General features: G+C 64.3%; 1 protein-coding gene across 2 annotated transcripts; it reads left to right on the plus strand.

Moving 5' to 3' along the window:
- Positions 1-51: 51 nt before the first annotated feature.
- Positions 52-7,047, plus strand: LHX3 (LIM homeobox 3). 2 transcript variants are annotated; one of them, XM_017893011.1, is made up of 6 exons: positions 52-273; positions 2,485-2,656; positions 3,424-3,626; positions 4,247-4,398; positions 4,486-4,654; positions 5,565-7,047. In XM_017893011.1, the coding sequence occupies exons 1-6, from the start codon at positions 180-182 to the stop codon at positions 5,981-5,983; spliced, it is 1,209 nt and encodes a 402-aa protein (XP_017748500.1). In that variant the 5' UTR covers positions 52-179; the 3' UTR covers positions 5,984-7,047. The 2 variants fall into 2 exon arrangements, with proteins under 2 accessions (XP_017748500.1, XP_017748501.1); XM_017893012.1 differs by lacking the exon at positions 52-273 and adding an exon at positions 1,210-1,216 and having other exon boundaries at positions 5,565-5,983.
- The last annotated feature ends 3,609 nt before the right edge of the window (positions 7,048-10,656 follow it).

Genomic DNA, 10,656 nt, shown 5'->3' on the forward strand with positions numbered 1-10,656 from the left:
CCCCCGGCCGCTCCGCCCTCCGCTCGGCCAGAGGCTCCGGGCCCCAGGGCGGCCCGCGGGCGCAGCACCCAGCAGCACCGGGAGTCGCTTGGACGCCGGTTCGGGACCACTGCGGGGTGGTGTTGCCGGGCCCGAGAAAGTTCGGGACCGGAGAGTGGCGACGCCGGGCGGCGGGACCCATGGAGGCGCGCGGGGAGCTGGGCCCAGCCCGGGAGTCGGCGGGCGGCGACCTGCTGCTAGCGCTGCTGGCGCGGAGGGCGGACCTGCGCCGAGGTGGGTGCCCCGGCAGATCGGCTGCACCGGGGAGACCCGGAGATCCTCGGGCCTTTCCGGGCCTGGCCGCGGAGGCTGGCAGGAGCTAGAGGACCTGGGCGGGAGTGGGTGCGAGGACCCCGGAACGTCCGCGCCTGGGCGCCTCAGCCTGAATTTGTTTCGGGGCCCCTGGCCTGGGTTGTCAGGGAGTGAGTGAGGTTGTGGCACCACACTGCTCAGGCCAGGGAACTCTCGGGGGTCCAGGGTGGGCTTAGGAGACCTCTGCAGCCCTGAGCCGGCGCCCTGGGCTTGACGAGGCGCAGGGAGCAGTGGCAGGGCGGTGACCACGGGACCCGAGGGTCCCCAAGAGGGCCGCCCCACCTGGACTGCTTCCACGTTCCAGCGGAACAGAGTCAGATGCAGGGGCCAAGGTCGGGCTGAACTCCGACCATCGGTCTCCCCGAAGTCAGGTTTCAGCGTCTGCGCCCACAGACACCTGCTTGGTTTATCCCCGCTCAGGGCCCGTCTGTAGGAAAAAGCCTCGCTTCTCCGAGGTCCCCAGTTTCCTGCTGGAAATACTCTAGCTCCCAGCACTTTGGTTCTTAGAGAACCTGGGCAGTTCTCTTCGACTCCTGGGCCAGCTGGAGCCGCAGGATGGGGAAGGAGGCCCCTGAGCCAGTGGGGAGTGGGAGGGACCGACCGGCGGGAAGAGGGGGTTCCATCCAGGTTGTGGGGGCTCGCGGTTCCCTAGTTATTTATTTATTTATTTATTTATTTTTTTCGACGGTTCCTGGGAGGGGTTGACCGCGGGGGCTGGGAGGCGGAGAGAGGGAGGGAGGGAGGAGGGCTGCGCGCCCTGCGCTCCGGAGAGCTAGCCGGAGCGGGCAGGCTGGCGTCCAGGCTCCGCCGACCCCGCCATCCCTGGCCGCAGGAGACCCCGCCGGGGCTGGAGTCGCCATGCAGCGTAAGACTGGGGTCGCGGACGCGGCGCGGGGTGGGCTGGGGCGGCTTTTGCCCGACGCGGGCTCCGGCGGCGCGTTGCGGCCGAGGCGCTGTCCGGTCCGCGGTGCTGAATACGCGCTGTGTGGGCCTGTCGGGCCGCCCCGCTCTAGGCCGGGTCCTAGCCGCCCTGCGATCGCTGCCCGCGATGGGGATGGTCACGCAGCGGGTCCTCCATGTTACGCACCCGGAGCTGCGGTTTTGCCGGATGCGGGGCGCATTCATTGCCGGTTTCCCGCCACTGCGGGGGTGGCGGAGCCCAGTTTTTTCCGCCAGAGGCCGAGGGAGCACCTTCTCGGTGTCTCTCAACCACTGGGAGACGAGCTGGAGCCGGCGGGGTCCACAGCCAGAGAGGCGGGTGCAATATGGCAGTAGGTCCCGGTCCCTTCAGCGGGCACTCTCGTCTTCCAGAGACTTTTTCTAAGTGAAGAGGGAGTCCTCAGCCCTTGACACCTGGAAAAGCCACTCACAGACTCCAGGCTCCTACAGGGCACCCTTGGACCTCCCCAGCGTGGTTCTTCCAGGGGGCCTGCAGTCCCGAAGTGGAGTGTGGGGGGCAGAAGCAGCGGGAAGCCGAACGTTTGAGTAACTCTGATGGTGCTGGGGGCACCCATGCCTGACACAAAGGCAGTGGATCAGCTTGTCCAGTCCACTCATAAGTACTTCTGTGGCCGTCCAATGATGAGAAAGGCATTGATACTTACCCCAGAGGCCTGCAGACAGGGCCACCAGGCGCGGCAGCTACTTTTTCGAGGAGTCCCTAGAAAGAGTGGTCATGACACTTAATATGAAGCAGACCCCAGTGGGGTGCCCCAGCTGCGGGTGATGGTGAAGACCCGTTTCCCTATGTTTCCTGCCTTGCTTCAGACAGCAGACCTGGAGTGGGGTTTTCATTTGAGCTCCACATGCACCCTTCTTGGCACTGACAACATTTTGTAATTGAGTATTCAGCTTCGTGAAATGGCTTGGGCCGCTTTCCTGCTCACACACACACATTTTTAGACCGATGCCAGTTTCCCCTTAGTTCCTGCCACAGGATGAGATGCCTATGCACTCCCGGAACTTGCGGGGCTACTTAAGCTGGCTGGGGAAGAGGGCCTGCAGGGAAAGGAGAGCCCCTCAGCAGCCCTGAGTCCTGCGGGCTGGAGGGGAGGCTGACTCGCGTTGGGGTGGGAAGGTGGCCTCACTGTCTCCTGGTCTAGGAGGTGACCCAGAGCTTCCTCGTGCCCACAGAGATTCCACTGTGTGCCGGCTGTGACCAGCACATCCTGGACCGATTCATCCTCAAGGCTCTGGACCGCCACTGGCACAGCAAGTGCCTCAAATGCAGTGACTGCCACACGCCACTGGCCGAGCGCTGCTTCAGCCGAGGGGAGAGTGTTTACTGCAAGGATGACTTTTTCAAGTGAGTCCCGAAGCCTCGCCTCACTGTGGGAGCGGAGAGCACGCCCGCCCCAGGGAAAGGCAGCCTGGAGTCCCGCCACCCCAGGGCCTCAGTGTAGGAGCAGAGGGCACGCCTGCCCCAGGGACTCCTCGCCTCACAATCACTGAGGCCAGGCCCTCAAAGCCCGCGTCTCTCACAATCCCAGCCCCCTCCTGTCACCCAGGCAGGGCACCCTGCGGCCTGGCCAAACTAAGGATGGGTCCTCTCCATGGGTGCTCCCTGGGTGGCTGGGCCTGGCTGGGACATCAGCAAGTATTATTTGGAAAAAATAATTTATTTCCTAAATCACAGAAGCAGTCATTAGAGAAGATACGCCCAAGTTTGTAGAATTTTATCGGACTTAGTCCCTCTGAAATTGGTGGTGTTTTTATCCCTAATGATCGGGACCCAGGGGCTCCGGCCCAGTGGCCTTCATGGCTCCAGCTGTGGGGTGTGAGGGACCGGCCCCAGATGGGTCCTCTCCCTCCGGATTCACCTTCCCAGATCCAGCATGGGTCCTGCAGGCAGTGGCGGCCGGGCTCCCCGAGGTCTTCCTGAGGTTGAGGTTCCCTTCTCAGTGGGAGTGGGCAGCTCTGCCCCGGAGGCCAGGCTGGCGACCAACCTGCAGGGCCAGACAGACCCTTCCTCCGGGGCCGCCTCCCCAATCACCCGCTTCCTGCTCTCTGACCCGCTCGGGGCGAAATGAGCCTCCCCCTGCCGCGCTGAGCCGGGCCCTATGCGTCCCGCAGGCGCTTCGGGACCAAGTGCGCCGCGTGCCAGCTGGGCATCCCGCCCACGCAGGTGGTGCGCCGCGCCCAGGACTTCGTGTACCACCTGCACTGCTTTGCCTGCGTCGTGTGCAAGCGGCAGCTGGCCACCGGTGACGAGTTCTACCTCATGGAGGACAGCCGGCTCGTGTGTAAGGCGGACTACGAAACTGCCAAGCAGCGAGGTCAGCCGAGGGGACGACGCTCCCACCTTTTCTGGTCTGAAAAAATGGGGCTGAGGCCAGGTCCAGGGGGGCTTCCGGGGAGATGCTCACCCCAAGCGCTCACTAAGGGGGGCTGGGCTAGGGCGGTGCGGGCAGAAGGAAGCCGAGACCCGGAGCGGCGGAGTCAGGGACAGACCGGCGCCCCGAACTGCTTCGGTCCAAAGTGTGCGACTTTTCACCCCTGGTCGGAATTATTGCCCCAAATTCTTGGCCGCGAAGACTGGGCCATACCCACACCCTTAGAATAAAGGGAAGGCCGCGGGGAAAGCAGGGTACTTGGAGGAGGGTGGCCAAGGCTGAAGGCCGGGGCGCCACGGAGGGTGGTGTGATTTTAGGGAAGACGCGCCCCCACCCCCTGCAGCAGAACCCGCCCTCCGCCGGCGCCTTCTCCACCCCGGCCTGGGTGCCGCCCGTTTTCGCCAATCGCTCCCAGCGCCCGCGCGTTCTCAGAAGCTCGTGGGGGCGGGCTGGGAGTGGGCACCTGGGGCCCCGATGTCCCTGCGCCGGCCAGGGTGGGGAGCGCTGGGGGTCCGGCTGGGGCCGGAGGGGCCGCCGCGTCTCACCGCTCGCCCGCCGCGCAGAGGCCGAGGCCACGGCCAAGCGGCCGCGCACGACCATCACCGCCAAGCAGCTGGAGACGCTGAAGAGCGCCTACAACACCTCGCCCAAGCCGGCGCGCCACGTGCGCGAGCAGCTCTCGTCCGAGACGGGCCTGGACATGCGCGTGGTGCAGGTCAGCGCTCGCCCCCGCTCCCCTCCCGCCCGCGGCCTTGGGGACCCCCGCAGAGCCGGGCGGCCGCTCACCCCGCCCCGCCCCCAGGTTTGGTTCCAGAACCGCCGGGCCAAGGAGAAGCGGCTGAAGAAGGACGCCGGCCGGCAGCGCTGGGGACAGTATTTCCGCAACATGAAGCGCTCTCGCGGCGGCTCCAAGTCGGATAAGGACAGCGTTCAGGAGGGGCAGGACAGCGACGCCGAGGTCTCCTTCCCCGGTAGGCGGGGGGATCGCGGAGCTCGGGGAGGGACGAGCGCGCCTCAGAGGGGTCGCAGGGGGCCTGCGGATCTGAATTTCCCATGGGATTAGGGGGCTCCGTAAGTTGTACTTTCAAAAACATTTCACTTAAGAACCTGATCCCCAGCACCCTCCCCGCCCTGGCTGGCCACTCCGGACCACTGCTTTTCCCCTGGTTGGGACACAATCCCTGTGGCCCGACCTGTCCCCAACCTGGGCCCCTACTGGGCTTTCTCTGGTGAGGTGGTGGGCGTGTCCAGACCGTCTCTCTGGCTCCTAGCCCTTGCAGTGATTTTTAGGAGAATGGGCAGCGCATTTTGGGAGAGACTGAGTCAAAGTCCCAGCTGCTTGGATTTGAGGAGGGCCGCGAAGGGGCTACCTGGGGTCAGGGAGAGAAGGTTCCATACCCTTCTGTGGGGCCCGGATTATTTATCTCATTCTCCAGCGCCGGGGATGCTGCGTCCCCATCCATTGATGCCCATCCTCAGAGTGTGGGCAAGACACTCTCTTCTGGGTCGCCTTGCGACCTGGGCTACTCACTCAGCCTCTCTGGAACTAAATTTCCTTGTCTGCAAAACGTGTGTGGTGGTATCTGTGCCCCCTCCCTAGGCTGCTGTGGGGCTGGTCCTGAAAGCTTGGGCCCAGGCTGGGCTGGGCTGTTCCTGACTGATCCCACCAGGCCTGAGACACCTGGGCTGACTCAGGGGTGAGGGCAGTGGAGGGACAGGGGCAGCCACGCCTTCCAAGAGCAGAAGGGACATGTGCTGACCTGTCATGTGGCGTGGGGCAGCCACTCCTGCTTCGGCCCAGGGGTGCTTCTGCTTGCAGGATGGGACTCAGGGGCTGCAGGTGGAGGGCAGACGCTGACTGAGCCTCTGCTTCTGTTGCAGATGAGCCTTCTTTGGCGGAAATGGGCCCGGCCAACGGCCTCTACGGGAGCTTGGGGGAACCCACACCGGCCTTGGGCCGGCCCTCGGGAGCCCTGGGCAACTTCGCACTAGAGCATGGAGGCCTGGCAGGCCCAGAGCAGTACGGAGAGCTGCGTCCCGGCAGCCCCTACGGTGTCCCCCCATCCCCCGCCGCCCCGCAGAGCCTCCCTGGCCCCCAGCCCCTCCTCTCCAGCCTGGTGTACCCAGACACCAGCTTGGGCCTTGTGCCCTCGGGAGCCCCCGGCGGGCCTCCACCCATGAGGGTACTGGCAGGGAACGGACCCAGTTCCGACCTATCCACAGGGAGCAGCGGGGGTTACCCTGACTTCCCTGCCAGCCCCGCCTCCTGGCTGGACGAGGTGGACCACGCTCAGTTCTGACCCAGGCCCAGCTCCACCCAGCACTGGACACGAGGGAGCTGCCCCTGGGTGGGCGGCTCGGGGATGCTGGGGGTTGCGAGGAAGTGGGGCCAGGGCGTCAAGGGAGGGCTGGTGCCTTCGGAGCCTCCCACTGCTGACCACACAGCTCCCTCCCTGGGGGCTGACGGACCTACCTGGCCCCTCCTCTGACACAGGGCTGGCCCGCCAGGTGGCCGCCCAGCAAGCCGGCCTTTTTTGTAAGCAAATTTCTCCCCTTTATTGATCAATTAACCGAGCACTTGCTGCTGTTTCTAGACATGAAATGTCACCTTGCTGAGGCCCAGCCCAGCCCAGCATAGCCTGAGGGCTGAAAAAATGCTTTCATCTCTAAAACTGAGAAATCATCATAATCGTGCTTTCACTTCCCAGGCTCCATATGTCTCAGAGCCATCACCCTGAGGCTCCCTCTTTAGATCACAGATTGGCCTTGCCTGTCCAGGCAGGAGGCTGCAGGGGTGGGGACACACCTGTCCCCCCTCCTCTCCCCAGACTGTGGGGGGCCTCCCTGCCTTCAGCCCCGCCTTCCCCGGGAGCAGATTTCCCCAGTCCCCAGGTCTCTAGATCTTTCTATTCTTCTTGAGTACCCTGTGGAGGAGGCAAAAATGCCTGGGGTCCCTTCTCTCCAAGCTCAATTCTCTAAGCCCCTCAGGGTTTCTTCCTCAGTCCACCCCAGGCCCTTGGTGTCCAGGCTGCACCCACAGATGTCCGTTGCCAAACAGCCTGCCCTCCCTGCTGGAGCCGGCTCTGCCTGCCCCAGACTGGGAAGTCTCCCCACTGGAGAAGGGCGGGGCTCCTCTGAGCCTGCCCTGCCTCCTCCATCAGATCTTTTGGTAAGAAGTTTCTGGGAGACACCTGCAGCTGTGTGTGCCCCAGACACAAAGGCTGGCCTGTGTGTAAGTCAAAGTCAGTCCCGCAAACCTGAATCTCGAGCTACCTACTGGTTCTGTGAATGTTCTGTGTCTTTTATTTATTCTCGGGTGATCAGCTCTTTCCAAGACTTCAATAAATTTGTCAGTTACAGTCAATGGAAGGCCTGTGTTTTTATGAGGCTGCAGGGGTTGGGGGAGGGTGTTGAGTGTGGGGAACATTCTGTGAATGTTGAGAGGCAGCCCTGGAGGGGCCCTGGGTCCTCCCTAGTTCCTTGCTTGGGCTGGCACCCAGTATGAATTTGGGCTGTCTTTATCCCTGGATCTTGGCCATGCTCAGGAGCACTAGGAGGAGGTGGGGGGAACAGCCTGTCCATTCCTGATGGAGGGGGGAGGTTGGGGTCTCCACACCCTGTCCCTGGGAGGGGTAGGGGTTGGGATGTCCAGAGAGCATGATGGGGGTGGAGGGTGGGCCGTGTGTGTCACTCACAGCTTGCAGCTGGCACCAGCCGCAGGACAGGGATGCTGGCGTAGGCTGGTAGGGTGACGAGGCTCATGGTCATGGAAGTCTCTCCAGCTTGGATTCCAGTCCTGGCTCTTCTAACTTGCTGTGTTAGAAGACTGGGGGCTCGACCCCTCTGAGCCCTGCTTTCCCCCCATCCCTCCCCCACCGTAAGCCATAAAGAGAAGACAGTGGTGACAGTCCCCTCAGAGGGCAGAAAGAAGTCGTATGCGCCCCACCCCCACCCCCAGGTGAGTGCTCCTATAGGGGCAGTGGTAGAAGCAGGCAGGATTGGCCCTTCCACCTCGGCCTTCCCTCCTGCAGGATGGCAGGGCTGGGCCTCCTCCTTGAGGGTCTCTTCCTCTGAGGGTCTCCCTGGGGCACAGTGGGGGCTGGAGGGAGGAGCCCTCTTGGAGCATGGTCTGCCTATTTCTCAGTGGAGGGGAGGGAAGGTGGAGGAGCCTGGTCTGCCTATTTCTCAGTGGAAGGGAGGGAAGGTGGAGGAGCCTGGTCTGCCTGTTTCTCAGTGGAAGGGAGGGAAGGTGGAGGAGCCTGGTCTGCCTATTTCTCAGTGGAGTGGGAGGGAAGGTGGAGGAGCGGGGGAGTGCCTTTCATGGGGATCTTTGCACTGGCCTCAGTCCCCCAAGTAAGGGTGGGGAGGCCCCTCCAGAATGTGGCCAAGGGAAGCTGCTTTGAACTGCAGAATCAGGATCTTCCCCCTTTTTTGACCCCCAAGTCTCTCCAGAAGCAGCCATCTTTTGAGGGAAACTGATTGGGACCAGTTGTCTTTTTTTTTTTTTTTTTTTTTTTATTTATTTTTTTTTTGAGATAGAGTTTTGCTCTTGTTGCCCAGGTTGGAGTGCAATGGCACGATCTCAGCTCACCACAACCTCTGCCTCCCAGATTCAAGCGATTCTCCTGCCTTAGCCTCCCAAGTAGCTGGGATTACAGGCCTGCACCACCACGCCCGGTTTTGTATTTTTAGTAGAGACAGGGTTTCACCATGTTGGCCAGGCTAGCCTCGAACTCCTGACCTCAGGTGATCCACCCGCCTTGGCCTCCAAAAGTGCTGGGATTACAGGCGTGAGCAACCACGCCCAGCCAAGGGAACAGTTGTCTTTTGAGGGACATCCTTTTCATCGTTTTGGGATGCGTGTCAGGCAGGTCCTCTTCTGAGTCCCACAGCAGCCTCTCCCCTCAATCTCACAGAAGAGAAAGCTAAGGCCCGGGAAAGGGAGGGGAGGGAGGAGAGGAGAGGGAAGAGGGAGAAGGGGAGGGGAGGGAAGAGTGGGGAGGGAGGAGAGAGGAGGGAAGAAGGGGAAGGGGAGGGAAGAGGGGGAAGAGGGGAGGGAAGCTGGGGAGAAAAGAGCGGGAGACTGTCCTCAGCTATGCAGGCTTGGGCAACCCTGGGGACCTCTGCTGACCTCTAGGTGCCCACAGACCCCAGGTCTGTAGGGCTGAACCCGGCAGGGGCTCTGGCGGGCTCCTGGATCTGTTCATTCCGTAAACATTTCTAGGATTGGCTATGCTCTGCCCAGCGGCCCCTGCCTGTGGGGAGACTGAGGCCCAGAGAGGGAAAGGGCCTGTCCTGGCCTGGGTCCCCCCACCGCCCCCCCCGCTGTGGGGAAGGAGGTGTGCTGCTCAGGCAGTCAACCTGGTTTCTGTCGGGTCCTCCCAAGCCCCACCCGCCCCAGCGCCGCCCTCCCTCCCTCCATGTGGCGCTTGACTTTCGGCCCCCAGTCTGGGCAGCCCCTCTGTGTCTAAGGAGGTACCGGGCACCCCTGGGAAGCGGAACGACGCGCAGGTCACCAGGGCGGCCCTGGGAGGGGAGAAGGGCCCCGACGGCCACTGGGAATGGAGGCAAAACTGGAGCCGTGGAAGCAGATGGGGTTGGACGCGGGGATGGCGCGTGGGGACCGTGACCAGTTCGAGCAAAGGCGCGCCCATGGGAAGGTGCGAGGTTCGGGGCCGGCCTTGGCGGCGGTGCCCCCAGGGCAGAGACTCCAGCCAGCGGCCCCACGGCCAGGGAGGGGCGCTGGAGGGACGACCCCGAACTCTCTCCGGGGGCAACGGGCAACCCGCCGGGAAAAGCGGCTCCAGGCCCAGGTCGAAGGCGGGATTTAGGGAGGGGGCACCGGGGTGCGGCGCAGGCTGGGAGGGGCAGCCTCGAGGAGGGGTGCAAATCCCCCCGTCGCGCCCCACCCCGTCGCGGCCTCCGGCCCCCCCAGGCCGCCCGGGACCTTTTAGGCGCTGACAGGTTAATAAAGTGCCGAGTGTTCCCGCGGGGACCCCGTCCGCAGCACCCCCGCCCGAGCCCGCTCCAGCTGGCGGCGCGTCGATAATCCCGGAGCCCCGGGCCGCCCCGCTTCGAGTGGGGCGGGGCTGCTCCCGACACTGCCCTGGGAGCCGCGGGGAGGGGGGCGCGGCGGGATCGGCGCGGGGAGCGGGGCCTGCGGAGGCGGCCTCCGCGATGGGAGACCCGCGGTGCCCTGGAGAGCTTGTCTGCGTGACCTCGCTGTCCTCAGGTTCCCGATCGGAACAGCGCGCGCCGTACGCGGTGCCGCCCCGCGCGGGCCTGCGGGGAGCCCTGTGACCTCCCCGCGCCCCAGGGACAGAAACACAGGCTCCGACCTCCTCCGGCTCCCGCTCAGTACCCACGAGGGCAAACCCAGAATCAGACTTAGGGCCGCGGCCCCCACCTGGACCCCCGCCAGGCCCGGGGGCGCCCAGCTAGAGCTGCAGACCTCAGGCGGAGAGAGACCTTGGGCTGCGGGGCGGGCTGCGGGGCAGTCTGCGGGCTCTGGGCTGTAGCGAGGTGAAGGGAAGGAGAAGGTGGACCCCTCATCCTCCCTGGGTCCCGCCCCAGGAGACCGACGCCCCTTCCTTCCAGGGTGGAGACGCCTTCTCGCGGATGGCGGAAGCTTTAGCCGCGCGCCTGCGGGTTGTCGGCCCGGAATTTGGGGTTCCTGGCGCCCGGTCTCCCCGCGGAGCGGGAGGTGCGGGGGCAGATCGAAGGCTGATGTCCCGCCGGCGGCTGGGGTCTCCCGGTCTCGGACCCTAGTGGGGCGGCGGGTGAGGTAGGGCCGGGGGCGCAGTGGGAGAGGGGTCGTCCGGGCTGGAGGAGACCCCGAGATGGGACCTGCCCGGTTCTGCTGGCGTGGCTGGCAGAGGAAAGTCGGAGGGCAAGGGCTCTGCGCAGTCGGGGGTGCAGGGAGCCGGGGCCGGGGTCGTGCGCCCCGGCACGTGTTTTGTCTATTTTTTCTCGC

Source organism: Rhinopithecus bieti, unplaced genomic scaffold (assembly GCF_001698545.2).
Source record: "Rhinopithecus bieti isolate Rb0 unplaced genomic scaffold, ASM169854v2 scaffold_23276, whole genome shotgun sequence".
Lineage (NCBI taxonomy): Eukaryota > Metazoa > Chordata > Mammalia > Primates > Cercopithecidae > Rhinopithecus > Rhinopithecus bieti.